Source organism: Crocodylus siamensis, chromosome 2 (genome assembly GCF_052110815.1).
Source record: "Crocodylus siamensis isolate JL-2025a chromosome 2, ASM5211081v1, whole genome shotgun sequence".
Taxonomy (NCBI): Eukaryota; Metazoa; Chordata; order Crocodylia; family Crocodylidae; genus Crocodylus; species Crocodylus siamensis.
Window position 1 is genome coordinate 4,116,957 of NC_143396.1, and position 20,714 is coordinate 4,137,670.

General features: G+C 44.9%; 1 protein-coding gene across 4 annotated transcripts in view; it reads right to left on the reverse strand.

Moving 5' to 3' along the window:
- CTNNA2 (catenin alpha 2) overlaps window positions 1-20,714 on the reverse strand; it is a 914,223-nt gene that overhangs the window by 616,462 nt on the left and 277,047 nt on the right. For all 4 annotated transcript variants that reach the window (XM_090035040.1, XM_090035037.1, XM_090035039.1 and 1 more), the window contains one exon: window positions 5,430-5,596. In XM_090035040.1, the coding sequence (XP_089891166.1) occupies window positions 5,430-5,596 (167 nt within the window). The remainder of the gene's footprint in view (window positions 1-5,429; window positions 5,597-20,714) is intronic.

The following is a 20,714-nucleotide window of genomic DNA, read 5'->3' on the forward strand; positions in this document are numbered from 1 at the left end:
TTGGCTCTGTTTTTGTTCTCAGGGTTACAGTGGATGGCACAGGTTGCAGGTAGACATAAGCCTACAGGAACCTATCAGGCCTGCCAGCCCCTGCCTGACCTGAGTGGGTCCCTGCTGCCCTGGCACCCCCTCCAAGTCCAGTTCTCCCTCCACCCCCTGATACACCAGCCAAGATGGAGATGGCCACTGTCCTCCCATTCCACCCAAACCCATGACACCCTCTCTGACCATCAAGGCTCTCCTTCTGCCCTCTGGCCCTCCCAGATCACCCTTATCCCCATGTCCCCTGGCTCACTTGCACTGCTAGCTTGTCCCAGGGGAACAGGCAGCAAAAGGGGAAGCCACCTGCCTGACTGCTGCCACTACCACTGCCAGGCTGCTGCTGCTGCTGCTTTCCAGGATGAGTCCAGCCCAGAGTGTGGTAGCAGCACCAGAAGTTCACTTTCTGCCAGGACAGGGCTAGGAGCTATAGGTGAACTGGGAGCTGAGGTGGGGGGGTGGTAAACAGGGATTTGGGTTCAGGAGATGCTGGCTCAATCCAGGCCACTGGTGGAGACAGTGGTCTCCCCACCTCTTGCATCAGGCCCACTGCAGTGGCCACTCCCCCCCCACCTCAGACTCCCCACACCTTAGATGTCCACTTATCACCCCCAGCCATTCCTGGCACCATCACGGCAGAGCAAGCAGGGAAGAACTCTGCTTACTCAGCCCAGAGAGCAGTAGCAGCCCAGGTGGTGGTGGTGGTGGTGGTGGTGGTGGTTGGGGGGCGGTGGCAGGGACAGCGGCTGGGCAGGTGGGTTTCTCTTCACTGCCTGCTGCCCTAGGACAGCACTGGCCATCCAGGTAAGCCAAGTGACATGGGGGATGGCAAGGCAGGGGCAAGCCCTGAGGGTAGAGGGGAGCCCTGGGGAGCAGGTAGAGTCCTAGGAAGGGAGGGGCAATTCTTATCTTTAGGTCCTCTCTCACTGCCACTGTGGGAAAAGATAGAGTGAGTGGTTGCAGTACCTCACTGGGGGACCACTCCCAACTAGTTTTGGAAGAGAATTATCTCTGAGCTGCTCAGAGGACCCTTAGCATGCATCTCCTTGCCCTAATGTGTGGACACTCCTGGTTTAAGGGCCCTTAATATGTATTTAAAGTTAACATGTAATAATGCCCTAAATTAAATCAGAAGAAGCTTATTAAAAGTGTAACATGGTAAATAAGGTAAATAGCTGCCACAGAACAGGGCATGCTCACTTCTGTGAATATTAACAACAAAACAGGAGAGAGGGAAATGTAAAGAAAGTAGTTTAAAAAGGTACACAGAAATGATTAATAGATTTTGGAGACAGAATCAGCCCTGCTTAGAGATACTACTAATTTACCTTGATAACCAGCACATATACAATCAAGCATCTTATTTGGGTGGATGAATCTATTTTTTGGAGACTAAACTTGCAGGAACTATTTCTGAAAGTCTGAATTTAAAAAATACACTAAAAGGAAATATACAAGCAGCCATTTGCCATTAGTGCACGTTTTGGATGCTCTTCCTATTAATGATCCATAAATTATTTAAAGTATTTTGAAATATTATTGTTGTTATAGGGAGACCAGAGTGCCACTATAGATCCTAATGGATCCATTTCTTACGAGATCCAATTTCAAGTTGGCAGGGTAGGATGGGATGTAATTTAGTGTACCAAAGGAATTAGCATGGGTAACTTCAAAGCCATTAGTTATCCTCTTTGAGCATTAATGAAGGACAAGTGAGTTCCCAGATGATTAGAAAGGGGCAAATATAGTGTCCAGCTTTGAAGAAAAGGGATCTGGGGAATTACAGACCACTCAGTCTGACCTTTATATCTGGAAAGATGATAAAGCAGGTCTTCAAGGAATTGATGTGAAGCACCCGGAGGAGAACCAGGTAATCAGGAACAGCTAGCTCAGATTGACTGAGAACAAGTCATGCCTGACCTACCTGATTTCTCTCTAGGACAGTAAGGTGACAGACTTTGTAGATGGGGGGAAAGCAGTGTGATATACTTTGACTTCAGCAAGGCTTTTGACACAATTTCTCATAACATTCTTATTAACAAGCTAAGGAAAGACAGACTAGATAAAGGTACGGTAAGGTGGATACATAACTCATTGAACATGATGATCCAGTTGTCATCAATGGCTCAACATCTAGTTGGGAAGAGGTATCAAGCAGGGTTCACCAAAAGTCTGTCCTGGGTCTGGTACTGTTCAAAATGCACATAAATGATTGGAATGATGGGTTTGAGTGCAAACTTAGCAAACTTGCGGATGACATTGAGGTTAGTGAAGTTGCAGATTTTCTGGAGGGTAGGGTTAGAATCTAGAATGACCTGGATAGACCAGAAAAGCGGTCCACAGTCAATCAGATGAAATTCAGCAAGGAGAAGTGCAAAGTCCTATATTTCAGATGAAATAATTGTGCAAACAAATACAGATTGGAGAATGATTGGTTAGGCTGCAGTACTGCAGAGAAGAACCTGGGGATTACAGTAGATGATAAACTGAATATGAGCTAACGGTGTGTCTTTTTTGCAAGATAATAGCATACTGGGCTATTGTAGAAGTGTCACTTGTAAATCAGGAGAAGTGATTCTTCTGCTCCCTTCAGCCCTGCTGAGGCCTCACTTGGAGTGCTGTGTCCAGTCTGGGGTCCCACACTTCAATAAGGGTATAGATAGATTGAAAAGAGTACACTGGAAGGTGACAAAAAATAATACAGGCCTGGATTTGATAAGAGACTTTTATAGAGAAGATGGAGATAAATGATTTGCTATGGTCACAGGGGACAGGACTAGGAGCAATGGCCTGGATATGCAGCCAAGAAAAATTAGGGTGGGGATTAGGAAGAACTTTCTGATTGTGAGGCTAGTTAAGCATTGGAACAGGCTACAGAGACAAGCTGTGGACTCTCCATCTTGGAAATTTTCAAGACCGGGTTGGATGGACACTTGGTTGGGATGGTCTACTTGGAGACGGTCCTGCCTTGAGCAGGAAGGATGAACTAAATGATTTTGGGAGGTCCCTTCCAGCCTTACTTTACTATCTTAAGACATGACTGTTTTTGCTGCAACTACCAGTGTAATTATTATATGTCCAGAAATGGCTTTAGATTATGCTTTTGCAAATTAATTTCAGCCACATATATGTCATGTACACATAAATGCATGTCACAATGCACTATGACTTTTACACCTCAAATTCAATTTATGAGGAAGCAAATTACAAAAAAGAGAATGATTTTTTGCTAAATGTGTAAATTGCTCACAGAAGTCATGTAAGGGTATAAAGCACAGAGACCCAAACCACTACTTTTACAGTCACATTTGATATTAGATTATAATAATTAATGGTAAAATCATAATACTATATACACACACACACCCCCTCATACATTTGAGACAAATTTTATTATATTATTAACCACCATTAGTAATTCTAATACTGAAAATAATAACATGATTAATGATTGCTGTGGAAAGCAACTACCTACATCCACAGTAACAAATGTATTAAAATGCAATATTCCCCATCAAGCCTACATGCAACTCACTGCCTTGACATGCTTTATATGGAACTGATTACAGAACATTTTAGAATCCCTGTTGCATAAATCACCTCTCCAAACTTTGACAATGCAGAGATTTTAGCTCATTATTTTTTTTTCCAGAATTCCTTAAGTTTAAATCATTATATATGGTAAATTGGTCTTTGCACACGATTCTGTCATTTAATGCAAATACTGTTCTGTATGTGACAATTACTGCTGTCAATCTTCAGTATTTTTAACACTTTTTTTCTATTTTAGTTTCAGACATTTAATGTTTTCTTGATCTCAAACTACATTGTTTTAAGAAAAAAAATTAGAAGAAATAATATTAAATGAAATGGTTCAAATATTTACACTATACCTCTGTTGAATAGAAAGTGAAAGTCACAGATGTTCTTTTAAATCTACACAAATTTATAAGCATTTAAAAGTAATAACACTTTTAAGTGTCTAAACAGAATTTTGACAAAAAAAACCCTGAAGGCAAAAATAATAATAAATAAAACAGGGGGGAGCAGCTGTTTAAAAATAAAATTATTTGATGCATTGCAAAGGCTACAGACTAAATTATTACAGGCAGGCCTGGAGAACACACCATGCCAAAAATGATATAAGAAATTATTAAATAGTATCCATTTACAACAGAGCATTTAGACAATGCTCCTCTAAACTGCATATTCAAAAAAGGGACTTATCAAGAGAAGGAATCTGCTCAGATATGACATTTTCTCTTCTGCACCTGTGAAGCTGTCTAAATAAGAATATTTACTATAATGTTCGTTTCCATCTATTGCATTTAGATCCATTATTAAACACGTTATAGGTTAAAAAACCTCCACTGACAAAAATGTATTGAATTAGAACTGGATTGACTGCTAAATCGGAAAAAAAAGAAGTCAAAACAAAACCTTGCAAGCATGTTCAAGAGGCGCATTGCTTACACTGCGCACGGAGCGAAGTGCTCACATTTTACTGGGATAGTACCGCATTCATTACAGAAGTTCTCACTGGCATCTATAGAGCAGAGCACCTGCCAGCTTTCATTACCAAGTCTACTTTCACAATGTTTAAGCTTGTCTGAACAATCTCACTCCAATGCTAATGATTCTGGCATACCTTTACCACGATAATAACTACAGTGTTCCAAAAAAAAGTTTTTTAAAACATTCTTTTAGTAACTTATCAAAAAATTAAACATTTTTAACGTTTTGCAGGTTTTCAGTATTCAGTGGATGGTGTTCTGCATCACAGAGTAAGAAAGAGAAAACAAAGTGTTTTCTCATATGCGTGTATGGGATGGTGAACAGGCAGCAGCAAAAGCCCAGCAAAAACATTCCAGTCAATGATTTACTAATATAAAATTCCCTCCTGCTATATTTTTCACCGCTGATAACTCATCATGTATTTGCATGGTTTCTAGCCCCAGAGTTCCAACCTTGTGAGAGATTCAGCTGCCATGTACTCGGATAGAATAGAAAAGGTAAAAATACAACTGTAGTACTTGCGCTCTGCCACAAGATAGCAATAGTCTACAACCACGGTGTGTTACTAACCATTTGAATGCGCTTCGTAGTGAGTTAAATAAATGTGGCTTTTAGACCAGTAAGATACCTAATAACATTATTAGTTCAGTCACTAGAAGACTTAGCAGCGCTGCATTTAAGAGTCTGCAAAACTTTAATTGATTGACACTTGGAAACCAAAACTATTAAACTAAAAAGGCAATTACAGCATGTAGCTTAACGTTTCACAAGCAGCTATATCTAACACGCAGGCAGAGGATATATGACACTGAATTTTGTTCCCCCTGTTTGTAGTTTTGACTTTCAAAACACTGAAGAAGTGCAAACATTCATACAATTTTCAGATGGGATAAAAGCCTCATGACGTCAGCCATATCAGCCAGGATGAGCAGGCGGGTGACAGCAGAAAGCAAGGCTCGGGCAGCCCGCACCATGGTGCCTCGTTTCACTGAAGAGCAGGGGTCATCAGCAAATTCTGAAGAGGCAATTCTCATAGTTTCACCTATAATGCAAGTAAAGAAATGCAATTACACAAAAAGCTTTTGAATCCCACCTCCCTGGAAAATGTAAATACTTGGCTGAACCAATTAGCCGCTGTTAGGAAGAATTTAAGGTTTTGTTTGTTTCTTCCTTTATTTCCTGAAGAGGTTTTCACAAAAAGTGTTTGGCAAAATCAAAATTGTCTGGGATGAGAAGGTCAAATACAATGAGCTCCATAAGGTATCATGCATGTTTATCAGGCTGTGCAGAAACTTCCCCGACACATAATCCATTCCCTACTGCGTTTCCTTTCTTTTGTAGACATCTCTTTTGTGCCTATTCAAGACACCTGTAAGAAAAATTAGACAGCAAAAAAAAAGCTACCAAGAGAGGCTGCTGAATAGCCATCTGCAGGGATATTCAGTTCCAGGTTAAAAAAGTAGCTATTGCCAACATAAAAATATAAATAACACCCACTTTGATACAGATAGCTGGTCTGGCAACTCATTAAAGTCTACTCAAAACAAATATTCATAAACCCTTCCCATAAATAAACTCTCTAATCTACTACCATTGTAGCCTCCTTCCCTATAAAGGGGACCTTGTGGTATACGGTATAAGGGGCCTGCAGCGGAACGGTGCCGTCTTTCTCCCCGATGCCCCGTGGGTGCGGCTTGTGGGTGGTGGGTTGCGGTTGTTCTCTCTGCAAGCTGTGTGTGTGTGTGTGCTGCTGAATCCTGTTCCTAATAAAGATAAAGCTGTTTACCACCCCACCCCGGTCTCTGCTGAATGGTGACTCGAGGACAGAACCCCGAAGACACGGAGGTCTGAGTGAGCGCCCCATCCCAGGAACCCAGTGGCCAAGGGCAAACACTATATCATGTCCGAAGTGACTTGCCTCTCAGTGGAGTCACCAGCAGCCTGATTAAGGGGGTTACAGCTTTCACGAAAAAGAAAAAAAATGGAGCATTTCAAACCTCCACCAGTATTGTCAGGAAACCTTGGGGAGAACTGGAGAAGATGGGAACAGAAGCTACAATTATACCTTGCAGTCACAAAGGCCGAGGAAGAGGCAGAGCATTATAAATTGCAGTCATGCTTCACTGCACTGGGGATAAAGCCCTAGAAATCTACAACAACATGCAAGGGGTGTTTGCAGACCCTAATAATAAAACCCTTCCAGAGGTGCTTGCAGCATTCAAGTACAGGGAACTCAAAAAATATCCCTGTTTTTGAAAGGTGTCAGTTGTGGCAACTTGGATACAATGTGGCTGCAGGCATAGATGATTTTGTTGCAGAGCGCAGAAGCAGAGCACAGGGTTGTGAATTTGGATCTGCTAAGGAAGTTTGTTGAGATACAAAATTGCCTTCAGCATAACTGACTGCAAACTCAAGGAAGGGCTTCTGGAAAACCCGTCCCTCACCCTAGCACAGGCTGTGGACATCTGCAGAACAAAGGCTCTCACAAGTGCTCAGGTTCCTGTTATGTCTGCAGAAGCAAGCTTACATACACCTGAGCAAAAGCAAAGAGGCCAGCGCACTTTGCAAAAGCAAAGCAAACCACCAATGAACTTTGCTCCACAGGACAGCCAGCGAGGTGCAAAGGGCAAAGTTTGCAAATGGTGTGCAAGAACACACAGCCTAGATCCTGCCCAGCTTTTGGAAAAACTTGTTACAAATGCTCTGGAGTGAACCACTTTACAAAGATGTGCAAATCAAAGGGAGAGGCTCCAAAGTTTGCAAAAGGAGTCAGTACCATAGGCGACACATGGGGGGAGGGGCACATGCCCCCCCCCCCGCCAAGATTGGCCACCACCAAAGCTGCTGCTGACTTCTGCAAGCAGTGCCCCCCTCCACTTCCAACATGGCCGCCAGCGGCTGTGGGTGTTCTTCACTCACCACCCACCTCCCACTGCTGAGATCACTGGTCTCCGCTTGGCCTGCCCTCACCGTCGACATCACCACAGCCCCCTCGGGTGGTCCCCACTCACTACCACCATGCCCCTGCCCCCGCCATCACCATCGCCACCTGTGGGTGGTTGCTGTGCCCCCCAGCCTCCAGGGGCACATGCTGTTCTGTTCATGGTCAGTACCCTATATATGGGTGCAATGTCTGCAAAACAGCACTCACAGATATTTGATAACCAGAATGCCTGGTATAGCACAGTGATGATTGCTGGCTTGCCAGTTTATTTTAAGCTAGATACTGGAGTGGAAGCAAACACTACTCCAGTGGATGTAGCAGAGGCTTTTCAAGGAAAAGTATGCAAGACTGAAAATCATATTACATTAGTTACATTTGGCAGTGCATGCATCAAACCAAAAGGTGCAATCATTGCACACTGCAAATCTGGTGCTAATGAATCCAATTTAACTTTTTACATAACCAACAACAGTGACCAACCAATACTTGGTAGGGTGGCATGCACCACCTTAGACCTCATAAGAAGAGTCCATGGAATGGATCTGGCAATATCTGCAACCAAGGTGGACCTTCTCAAATTATACCCAAATGTTTTCAAAGGTTGGGCCAATTTCACCTACCAGATCTATGTTGACCCGGTGGTACCACCAGTGGTGCATGGGTGTAGAAAAATTCCCTATGCAACCCTAGGCAACCTGAAGACCACCCTCGAAATGCTGGAAGCTATGACAGTCATCACAAAGGTGACTAAGCCCACACCCTGGGTCTACAGCCCTGTGATCACACACCAGAATGATGGCTCACTATGGTTTTGTTTAGACCCACGAGACCTCAACAAAGCAGTATTGAGGCAGAGCTGTTCTATTCCCATTGTAGAGGATGTGCAAAAGAGCTTGTCAGGTAAAAACCTGTTCACCATTCTTGATGAAAAGGATGGCTACTGGCAAGTCAAATTGTACAAGGAATCATAGACATAGACATCAGGGCTGGAAGGGACCTCGGGAGATCATCGAGTCCAGCCCCCTGCCCAAAGGGCAGGAAGTCAGCTGGGGTCATAGGATCCCAGCAAGATAAGTATCCAATTTACTCTTGAAGGTGTTCAGTGTAGGTGCTTGAACCACCTCCGCTGGCAGACTGTTCCAGACCTTGGGGGCTCGGACAGTAAAGAAATTCTTCCTTATGTCCAGCCTGAAACGGCCTTGCAGGAGTTTGTGACCGTTCGAGCTCGTCATCCCTTGGGGCGCTCTGGTGAACAGACGTTCCCCCAGATCCTGGTGGTCACCCCTGAGAAACTTATAGGTGGCCATCAGATCACTCCTGAGCCTGCGCTTTTCCAGGCTAAAGAGTCCCATGGCTCTCAGCCTATCATCGTAAGATCTGTTTTCCTGACCTCTGATCATGCGCGTGGCTCTCCTCTGGACTCTCTCAAGCTTCTCCACATCCTTTTTGAATTGTGGAGCCTAAAACTGGACGCAGTAATACAGCTGCGGCCTCACCAAGGCCGAGTACAAGGGGAGAATGACGTCCCGGGATTTGCTCGAGAAGCATCTATGGATGCAAGCCAGCATTTTGGTCGCTTTATTAGCCGCCGCATCGCACTGCAGGGTCATGTTCATCTTGTGGTCAATGATGACCCCCAAGTCTCTTTCTTCCCTAGTGCTAGCCAGCATAGCACTGCCGAGCCTATAAGGATGCTGTAGCTTTTTCTTCCCAAGGTGGAGAACCTTGCATTTTTCGGTGTTAAACACCATCAGGTTCTCGTCTGCCCATTTGCTGAGCTTGTCCAGGTCGGCCTGGATCACCCACCTGTCTTCTGGCGTGGATGCTTTGCCCCAAAGTTTGGTGTCATCGGCGAACTTGGCCGGTCCACTCCTGACTCCAATGTCCGCATCATTAATGAAGATGTTGAACAGTATGGGTCCAAGGACAGAGCCTTGAGGGACCCCACTGGTCACAGAGCACCATGATGAGTGACTGCCATCGATTACAACCCTCTGGGTCTGACCACGGAGCCAATTTCCCAGCCAGCGGATCGTGGTGGAGCCAAGGTCGCAACTGGCCAGTTTGGCCAAGAGGTGGTCATGGGATAATCAGCAGAGCTGTGTACCTTTAACACCCCATAGGGACAGTTCCACTTCAATCACCTTCCCTTTCGTATTAGTTGGCTAGTGAAGTATCCAACAGAAGAATCATGAGTGCTTTGGTGACATTCTGGGAATCCACGTAGTCATGGATGACATGCTCAGTGTGGCAGATACCAAAGAGGAGCATGATACTATCCTGCAACAGGTCCTGGGGAGAACAACAAGAACCCACCACCAACAAACCATGCCCACAGGGCATCAGAGGGAAAGACTGAAATGTTCCACCGAAGGCCCCTTAAAGGTACATTCCATATACCACATCCCCTTTCTTTATTTTGCGAGTTCCCGCTTAAGTACTTGAATGTTCATTAGTAGCTACTTTAACTCGGAACATTTCGGGATCACAGAGCCAAAGATTGCCAACACTTGGCTCACTGATGGGGTCTAGCCTTTATCGCTATCCCATTACATAGTCCTTGTACTTTACAGGGAACTTCACCATACGTCCACTCTTAGTCTGCATACTGCCATCGGGTGTCTCTGTGCATACTGGTGGATTCTCTGAAATGTAACGAAACTCTTGCTCTTGGTGGTCTGGTTTTACTTCTGATGCTTGTTCTGCTGCCGTCTCTTGAGGCACATCAACTTGTTCTGCTGGTACCGAAGAGTAATCTTTCTTTAAGAGTCTTCTGTTTCTCCTGTAGACATTACTGCTGGGGGTTTTTACCACGTAGGAATATATTAATTCGTTTTTGCCATAATGGACACTGGTATCCAACCTGTATTTGTTTGCATCCTTACTTTCTCCCCCTCTTGTAGAGGTGGCAAGAATGTAGCTATGTGCTCATAGTGCATCTTTTGGCACCTTTGAAGGTTCCACAATGTGTGGGAGGCATTTGATGGGAGTCTAGGAGTTTGCACTGCTATTGTAGCAGGAAGGGTACTGCACAAAAAACCTCCCCATTGGAAGCTGCACTGGAGCACACTCAAGACTGGTAATGGGCGTGTTCCTAAGATCGAGTAAAGACAGATATAGATCTGAACCATCCTGCAAAGTCTTCTTAAAAATTCGTTTTATGGTCTGAATCTTGTGTTCAGCCTGACCATTGGATTGTGGAGAACCCACACTAGAATGGGTGATGGTTATGTCCCAGTCAGTTGCATAGTGTTTCATCATGTGACTTGCAAATGGCACGTGTTCACAAACAATTTCTTTAGGTATACCATGGCGAGCAAATACAGACTTCATTTTGGCTATTACCATGCCAGCTGTCTTGTCGGGCAGGTAAAAACTTCAGGGTACTGGGAGTAAAAGTTGATTATTATCAAATAAGACTTCCCCCGTAGGTCAAAAATGCCTACTGCCAGTTTTAGCCAAGGCAGGTCTGGGATCTCATGCAAGATCATGGGCTTTTTCTGAGTACTGGATTGGAGCTCTTGACAAGGTGTGCAATTTGCAATCCATTGCTTGATGTGGGCATTCACCTGAGGCCAATACATGATCGGTCGAGCTCGCACTTTTGACCTTTATATTCCTTGATCGGGCGAGTGAAGCAATGTCAACATGTCAGTCCTCACACTGCATGAAATGATTATTTTTGGCCCAATCATAAAAAAAAAAAACATCCTAAATCTGGATTTGGTCTCTGAGAGGCCAGTAAGACTTTAAGTTCAGGTTTAATTTGTTTTGGCCTGCTTAGCCATCCATTAAGATGCTGAGTTTGAATGACTTTTATTTCCCTGTCAGCCTTCATGTGCTTCTGTAACTGCTACAGTAACTGGCCACCGAGCAGTTCCGTTTCAGTCAGACGATAAGCTACCTTTTCTGAGTAGAAAAGAACAGGTTCACGGGGAGGAATGGATGTTGTGGCTCTAGAAAGTGTGTCAGGCACTAACACGTCTTTGCCTTTAATACTCAGAATCTGGATGTCAGATTTTTGGAGCTGCAACAGCATCCTCTGTAGCCATGCAGGAGTCTTTCTTATGGGCTTCATGAAAATCACTTCCAGGGGTTTGTGGTCCAACTGGACCCTTACCTGGGTGCCATACACATATTGGTGGAACTTCATCATGGCAAAGACAATTCCCAGAAGTTCTTTTTCAATATGAGCATAAATTCTCTCAGATTGTGTTACAGCACTCGAAGCACATGCAATTGGCTGCTTCTGCTGAAACAAACATGCTCCTAGGCCATCTTTGGACAAGTCAGCTTGGATTTCCAGCTGATCTGCTGGGTTGAAGTACCTGAGCACAGGGCTTGTCCAGGGCTTCCTGATGCTCGGGTCCCCACTGACTGATAACATCATTCCTGAGAAGTGCTCTTAGTGGGGCTGCCAGGCTGGACTCATGCAGAATGTATTGCGCCAAGTACTGGATGGTTCCAAGGAATCTCTGAAGGCCTTTTTGGTCTGTTGGAGGGGCATTCTGTTGATGGCTTCCACTTTATCATCAATGGTTTGATACCATCTTTTGAGAAGATATGCCCATATACCTAAAGCTGTTAACTAAAAACTAAAATCAAGCACTGTAGAAGCCACCACCACTTTAAAGACCTTGAAGTCCACTCTTGGCTCCATAAACCTCCCATAGATACCTAACTTCTTTACCAGTTCCTATTCCAATGATCCCTCTCAAGTACATGATCTTCTGTTTTTCCTGATCTCTGTGCAGGTATCCAGATCTGCTTCTCTTCTTGTAACACTAGTATTTATAGATTTTGAGCCATTACAAGTCCTTTCATAACCATTCGTGCCACGTTCCTATCATTCAATCTTTCCAACCCATCCAAATCTCCTTTGATTTCATTATAGTTGCTGCTCCCAATGGATGTTTTTAGACACATAAAAAATTCAGCCTGCAGGAAACAGACTATGGTGTTATTATTTGTTAAGCTTTAACAACGAGTTCTACCCTTCCAACCATAATTTTCTATGATTCTATGTTTCAAGAAACTAATTTTAAGCTTGTAAGGACATTTGCTTGGTTTAGTGCCTGAAGACTACTTAATAATAAAAATAAAGGGAGGTTTAAGTGCCAGAGGTATTTTAAGCAATGGACAGACTACTGAAGAGTATATCATTAAGTACAAGAGTATATCTTTAAGTACAAGTACTGTTGTGCATCTATATGCACTGTGAGAAATAATGTTTTAAGATGGGACTTGGAGTACAGGCGTTAAGGCCATAGAAAAACGTGGTATGGAAATAAGAGGGGAAGATGACAACAATGACAGAATGACAAATCATCTAGCTTGGGTGGAAAAGGAGGAACGACAAGGACAGAAGAACGGAACAAGTGGGGATGACTGCAGCTGAAGTAAAGAGGCAAGACACTCATTATTATTATTACTAACAAGAGACATCTGAATAGCTTCATAATTGGGCATAATATTTTACAGAAATGAAGCAAATCATGGACCCTGTTTCATAGATATATATATAGTCTGCTTTAGACCAACATAAAGTATTAAGGCAGGGAAAAAAATGACAGGAACTCATTGTAAAATAAACTGAATAATAGGGCTGTGCAAAACAGCACCATTTCCTTTTGAATTCTGTTTCGCCATTTCGAAGGGACAGCATTTCATTTCATCATTTCATTTTGAAGCACTCTTCAGCTTCATTTCGTCGAAACTGTTTTGCTGTTTTGACTTATTGCGACGTTTTGCCCGTAGGCTATCATGGGGAAACATGAAAATGCCTAAAACTTTGTCATTTCTTCCCTGATTCAGATGAAAATTGCAGGGATGGTAGGCCCTTCTGAGGGTACGAAGGAAATAAATAGGTGCAGAGGTTTCTGGGAAACTGCACCTCGAACTGTTCAAAGCAAAACTCATGAAACTTGTCAGCAGCGGCAGCCTCTTGTATTCCTGGGAGGGCTGCGGGGCTGTACCAGTTTCTGCCTGCAGGTGCAGACCCCTGGATCTGTGCACCGGATGAGAGGAGTCTGCTGCTGCTGCTGGCTGGAACTGGTGCTGGGTGCCGCCCACACCCAGCGCCAGGAAGATTGGTGCTACCACTGTCCAGAGGCAGCAGCAGCAGCCTCCTGTCATATGGCATGCAAATTGGGGGCTTACACCCCCAGGAGGAGCCTGGCACAGCTCCGTAGCCCTCTCAGGGGTGCAGGCCCCCAATCTGCATACCAGATGATAGGAGGCTGCGGCTATTACCTGGGACTGGCGCTGGGCACAGCCTGCACCCTACACCAGGAACATTGGTGCTGCCACTGGCCCAAAGCAGCAGCGGCAGCCTCCTGTCATCCAGCATACAGATTGGGGGCCTGCTGGCACCCCTGGGAGGGCTGCACAGCTGTGCCAGACTCTGGCCACACTGTGCCTATGTCAGGCACAACCTGTGCCCAGAGCTGGTCCCAGCCAGCAGTGGCAGCCTCCTCTCATCCGGTGCACAGTTTGGAGGTCCGCACCCCCAGGAGGAGTCCGGCACAGCCCTGCAGCCCTCCCAGGAGTGTGCGCCCATGGATCAGTGTGCTGGATGACAGCAGGCCGCTGCTGACAGCAAGTGTCATGACTTTTGCTTTGAACAATGTGGGTATGGATGTCGGTATGAGAGCCATGTAGTGCAGAGTAGCTGGCAGGTGCGTGGGCAGGAAAGTGGGGAAAGCAGAAAGGGGGTGGAAGCAAGCAGGAGCATGGGGCCTCTACCAGCAGGGCCCAGAGTGGGGTGGTAGGAGTGTGGGGTGTGGGCTGGCAGGGGTCCGTGGAGCAGGGCTGAACTGCACCAGAAGGGAGAGCACGAAGCTGACCCAGCTCCATACAGCCCCTGCTGCCTGGGACCCTGCACTCCTGCCGCCCTGCTCTGGGCTCCGCTGGGGCTAGTCCTGGGGCAATGGCATGGGCCCCACACTCTTGCCTGTCTGCTACTGGCTCCTGCGCATCTGCTCACTCCCAATGCCCCCACCCCAGCCCCATGGTACAGGCAGGGACCGGCGCGCAGCCCCAATCCCACACTCAGCTGTGGGGAATGAGCTGGTGGTCAGCGTGGGGGAAAAGTGCCCCCCCTTCCCATGGCCGGACCCCATGCTGCAGCCACTTGCAGTCTGCACAGGGCTGTCCTGCCTCTTTGCTGCATCTCCGCCAGCCTGTGGGGCAGTGGTGGTAACAAAGAGCAGGTACAGGCAGCCCCACATGGGCTCTGAGCAGCTGCAGCGTTGGGTGCAAGCAGCGGTTGGGGGGGGGCACTTTTCCCCTGCGCTGAGCACCAGCTCATTTCCCATTGCCACCGCTAGCCTGGGCCCCACGCTGGCTCTAGGCTCGCCTCTTGGAGTTGAGCCGTGGCAGCAGTAGCTGGGCAGAAGCTGCTGCTCAGCACAGAGGAAAGCGACTCCCCTGCTCACCGCTGCTGGGCAGTGTGTGCTGCAGTTGCCTACCTGGAGCTCACACCACATTAGGCTGCAGTTAAGCTGCTTCACTGCCGCCTCTGGGCTGCCCAGTGGCTGCTCCGTGTGGCCACTGCTGCCACGCTGGGCAGCACAGAAGCAATGGTGAAGCAGCCACACCACAGCCTAGCGTGGCACGAGCTCTGGGCGGGCAGCCACAGCAAACACTGCCTGGCAGCGGCAAGCAGGCTAGGCACTTTCCTCTACATCGAGCAGTAATTCCTGGTTAACGACTTGGTGCTCAGTGTGGGGGAAAAGCAGCTGCTCCCCCTTGCCATGCTGCAGCCACGCAGACAGGGCTGGCTGTGCCTGCTCTCCATCGCCACTGCTGCCCACGGGGCAGAGGTGATGCAGTGAGGCAGGACAGCCCCACGAGGGCTGCAAGCAGCTGTAGCCCAGGGAGGGGGAACAGCCGCTTTCCCCCACACACTCTGAGCACCAACTCATTCCCTGCCACTGCTGCTCAGTCCAGTCTGTGGGGCACATGGGGTCGGGGTTGTGCACTGCTCCCTGCCTGTAGTGTGGTGCTGGGGCAGGGGCACTGGGAGTAAGCAAGCGAGCATGGGGTCTTCCCAGCACTGGACACAGGCTGCTCCCAGTGCTGATCCCAGGTGGCAGCAGCAGCCTCCTGTTCTCTGGCCCACAGACTGGGAACCCGCACTCCTGGGAGGAGTCCGGCACAGCCCCACAGCCCTCCCAGGGGTGCAGGCAGGCCCCTAGTCTGCATGCCAGATGCCAGGAGGCTGCCACTGCTGGCTGGGACCAGCACTGAAGTCAAGGAAGTCCAGCTTTGAAACTCGAAACATTTTGAAATTTTTGAAACATTTTGAGTACCTTTGTTTAATTTCAAAGCTGTTTTGAAAGCTTTTTTTCATTTTGATTTAGCTGTTTTGAGCTTGAAACACACCGAAACATCTTCAGAACTAAACACCCAGTGAAATTTTGCACAGCTCTACTGAATAATATGCGCAAGGAGAAAATTGTGCAAATTCTGGTATTAAAAAAAGAGAACTTGATTCAAGAAGGGGAAAAAGTGCATAGTGCAAGACTGGATGTTAGGATGGATAGAAAGATTAATAAAATGCTTGCTTTAAAAAAAGACTTGAAAAAAAAGAATTAAGCTACTTGAAATCTTTAGAAGGGAAAGGTAAACCGACAGTGGGATATGCCTTCTTGCATTAACAGAAACCAAGAGAGGACTAGTAATATAGTATTACCATGACCAATTAAGCTACCCAAAAGTGGAAGTGGACTTCAGCATAGCACACATCCCCGACCCTGCACTCGCCTGTGGGGAATGAGCTGGTGCTCAGCGCAGTGGGAAAATGCTCCTCCCACCCCCTTCACCATAGAGTTCTGCCAAATCAGTTGTAAAAGGTATACTTTGCTATGTGCATGATTAAACAAATAATAATAATCTATGCTATAATATTCTACAGTTATGTCTTAAACGGTCACTTGCACAATAGTATAGTTTTAAAGACAAAGAAACAGAAACCTGTACCTGATGTTGGAATCAAGCTTTAAATGCTCATAGAAGTTAACAAGCTTTAAACATTTTAATCAGTTTTTGCCACAGAAGAAACCCAATCATTCCAAAATCTATTTGAAATGCTGACCTCAAATGTCATTGCTGAGAACACAGAGATTGCATATTATAATACATATTGAGGGCTAATGCTGGCTTTGGGGGAAAAAAAGATTAATCATAGAATTCCTTGCAAACAGCTAAAACCCTGATCAATTGTGTTGATGCTTATGAAAAGCAGAATCCATACAATCCACCCATAAATTCACTTCTGAAAACGTAATAGTCTGCTCTACAACAATTCCCATTAAAACAGCACAGAGGAACGTAAGAATTGATAGAGATAAATTATCCCAAATATAACCAAATAGGTTTAAAAAAAACAAAGAAAAAGAAATTTTGAGGGGAGGGAGGAGGTTGCAATTTAATTCTTCAATTGGGTGCCTAAAGCACACTGGCAGGCCAAAGCATTGCATTACTTTTTAATTAAACAGTGTAGTATTCTTCACAATCATATGCACTACCCATTTTAATTTTAAACTCAGTTCCAGTATGAAGTTAGAAAATTATTTTTCAATACTTAAGCTTTAAGCTTGTCTATTTCATGAATCAAAAAACAAATTTGAAATTACATTTTTCAGGCGTCAAGAAGGATATCAATGTAAGATAACTGTTTTACAATGTTTAATTTATTTTTACCGGTACAAAATCAAAGATGATAGGCCACACATTGCAAGTAGACGCTAACCCAAGTTTGGGGTTTTTTTGAAAGCTGTGCAAGTCAGTTCTTTTATGAAACTGATCATCCATTATCATTTGTAGAATGGAAATAATTGCATTTTTAGTTGCAAATGTAGAAGATTACTGAATCGAGATCTAACAAAACCTTTTTTATTATTATTATTTTAATATATTGCCTCCTCCTAAAGAAATGGAGGATACTCCTACAGTGAGGAAGAAAACGGTATGTGATTCTGAATATCCACAAATGGGGAGGCATTCAATTCCTTTGTCAAGTTACTTACTGTAAAAACTTATAAATGTGAGCAATTTTACACTTACACAGGAAAGCTCATTGAGCTCCAGCACAGTGATGATACTGTAGCGTGTGCTCACTCAGAAGCAGATCTTCAGGCAATCATCAGCGACTTTACTGAAGCATACAAGAAAATGGGACTGACATTCAGAAGGCTAAGGTCCTCCAACAAGCCAATGAACAGCATAAGAAGCAGTCCCCAGCTCCGGTAATTCAGATTCATGGTGAGACTCTGGAGAACACTGAGTATTTCCTGTAACTCATAAGCCATCTCTCATACAAGGCTGATACTGATGCAGAAATCCAACATCGACTCAAATGTGCAAGTGCAGCCTTCAGGCACCCGGGGAAATTGTTGTTCAAAGATTGCAACATCAGATCCGAAACTAAGGTCATGGTTTTCAAGCAGCTGTGATCCCCAGCTCTGAGATGTGGAAAACGTACAGGAGACACCTCAAGTCACTGGAGAAGCACCATCAATGCTGCCTGCAGAAGATCCTTTGAATACAGACAGGCACACACAAGTGGTTGATGTTACATCTAACATTATCGTCCTCTCACAAGTAAATGCCACAAGCAAAGGCGATGATCATCTGACATCAATTTTGCTGGGTTGGCCATGTCATCCAGATGTCCGACTCCAGACTCCTGAAGCAAGTTTTATTCTTCCAGCTCTGTCAAGGCGTACACACAGGAGGAGGGCAAAGGAAATTCAGGGAAGTCCTCAAGACTAATTTGGAAAAAATGCAACATCAACATCACCTCATGGGAGACTATTGCCCAAGACCACCCCAAATGAAGGAAGAGTCTGCTGCAAGGATCTCGGTATTCTGAAACTGCATCATGACAAGAGGAGATGGAAAAGCAGGAGAGGCAGAAACAGAGTTTCATGGACTGAATCAGGAATGTGAAGTCACCCACTCAAAGACAACGTGCCCAAGTTGCAACAGTCTGTGGATCCCAGACTGGCCTTGTCAGCCATCTTCAGACTCACGTATATGGCAATCATGGAAGATAATCGTCGACTGCAAGGAACTGCTGAAGACGACGACTGCAAGCATGTATAAATGTGAGTAACTTTACACTCACACAGGAAAGCCCATTGATTTCAAGGAACCTACTTTTGTACGATCACTGAGAAAATACAAAGTTATAAGTCTTTTGCAATGGAAACTTGGGCATAAAGTGGTAATCTGAAAATGCATTATGAACTGATGAGGTATTATGGGCAATAACAAAAACAGTTCTTTATTGTCAGTTTAAGCTCTCTCACGTAAATATGGTCATAACATCACAGTCTCAAAAAGGTCAGCTGAGACATGATTGGATTAGGACCTTCCTTCTCAAGTCAAGAAATGGGAACAAGGGGGAGGGCAGTGTAAAAAAAACAATGGATTAAAAAAAAAGTTGAGAGGAAGGATCAGTGACCCATACTAATACCAAAAATCTTTGAGAATTTTAAGGACCTCAGTGTTGTAAAATTATTTAGCCCAACACTAAGTTAATCATTACTCTGACTCAAGGTCTAACGGTCCCAGTGATGTAACAAGGTACCTTGCCTGGGTTTTGGTTGTAGTGTAGACCATTATTTGACCTAAGAGGTGCAATGAAGCTCCATAACCCCCTTACTGTTTCAAATAACTTGCTTAGAGCTAGTTCGCAGCCCCATAATTTGTTTTGTTTTTGTATCCCTTAATCACTCCAGAAATTAATGCTATTTGCAATCAGACTTTATATTAACACACTGTTCACTACTGCAAAAAAGATTTTCAGTTTGTTCTTACTTTGTCCCCAGAGTAGAGGCTCATGGGAGTGGGGTTTCTAATTGTGCAGTCAAACCTTATTTCCATTTCTTTAATGATCATTAAAACTACATTCAAAGAAATCCCAAATGATGTAACTTCCTCAAAACCAATGCAAACAGCATAGGAAAGACTCTGGCATTCACTCTGAACAATTCCCACTAGGGTTTCCTTCCCTTATCGTGCCACTATTAGGCCTAATTACTGTTAGTGTAATTTGTGTGCAATGTACCTTGGGTGCTAACTAGAGAATCTATTGTCTAAGCATATGCAAAAAAGATTCCAATGGTTTGGGGTGGGATTAGTATTTATTTTCCAATACAGAATCGGTTAGGTATCTACAAAAAAGCGCTTGAGGAGTAAATACAAATTCCTAAAGACAACACAACTCTCTCTAATTGGCACAGGCCAAGATCTACCGAATAAATGCCTTTAGTATTCAGTGTCTCCCTGCCTAACTTTTGGTCCCCGGCCTCTGTGGGAGAACTCACAGCCCTGAGTTGGGCACCTTGATTCCCTATACAATGCGTGAATCTTCCAGACTGGATTCACTAAAATCAGTAGCCACAAAATTTAGTATATAGGAAACATTGTACATTTTACAGTATCAATTACCAGAAAAGAAACAAGCAGTTCCTGATGTAGGAACTGGAATGCAAGTGTTAAATGCCCTAAACTCTTGTACACAGAACCTCCCCCTTCCTCTCCCCTGGTACTGAGCAAATGGCCTAATCACTTCTATAGAGAACCTCTCCCACCACCTCTCTCTCTCCCTTAACAGGAATGATGCTATTATGGGTCTTGTACCACGTATGAAGACTAAGACACGGTTGCTCTTAATCATAAGCACGCTTACTAAACCCTCCCAGTTCCAATTCTAAATCAAAAGCGAAACAACCTCAACACTTATTATTGTACCACTGCAGTTAGTCAAAACAATAGTACATGCTCATCACCCCAAGGTATTACGAACACAACGTGACTGGGTCATCAGGCCAGCAGTTCTGTCCAGAGCTCCCAGCTCCTATATCTGAGTTTTGCACAGGGTAGAGTCTTGGATCGATGACCCCATTTTTCAGGCGCGTGTTCCAAGGTGGAGTTCTTTTCTTCTTTCTTATATATCTTATTGCTACGGCATAACCTCATAACTCTGGAATTATCAAAAATCTGGTACTTCTCCCTGCCGATTTGGCACTGGTTGCCACTCTCCCCAACCCTGCCAGAAACGGAGGGGGAAGCTTGCACGTGGCAGCTGCTGCTGCCATTCTGCATGCGGCCATTGCTCCGGGACCGGCCGCTGCTACCCTAACTCAGCTTCACTGCTCCATGACCAGCTGCCGCACCAGTTTAAAAAAATCTGGCATTTTCAAAT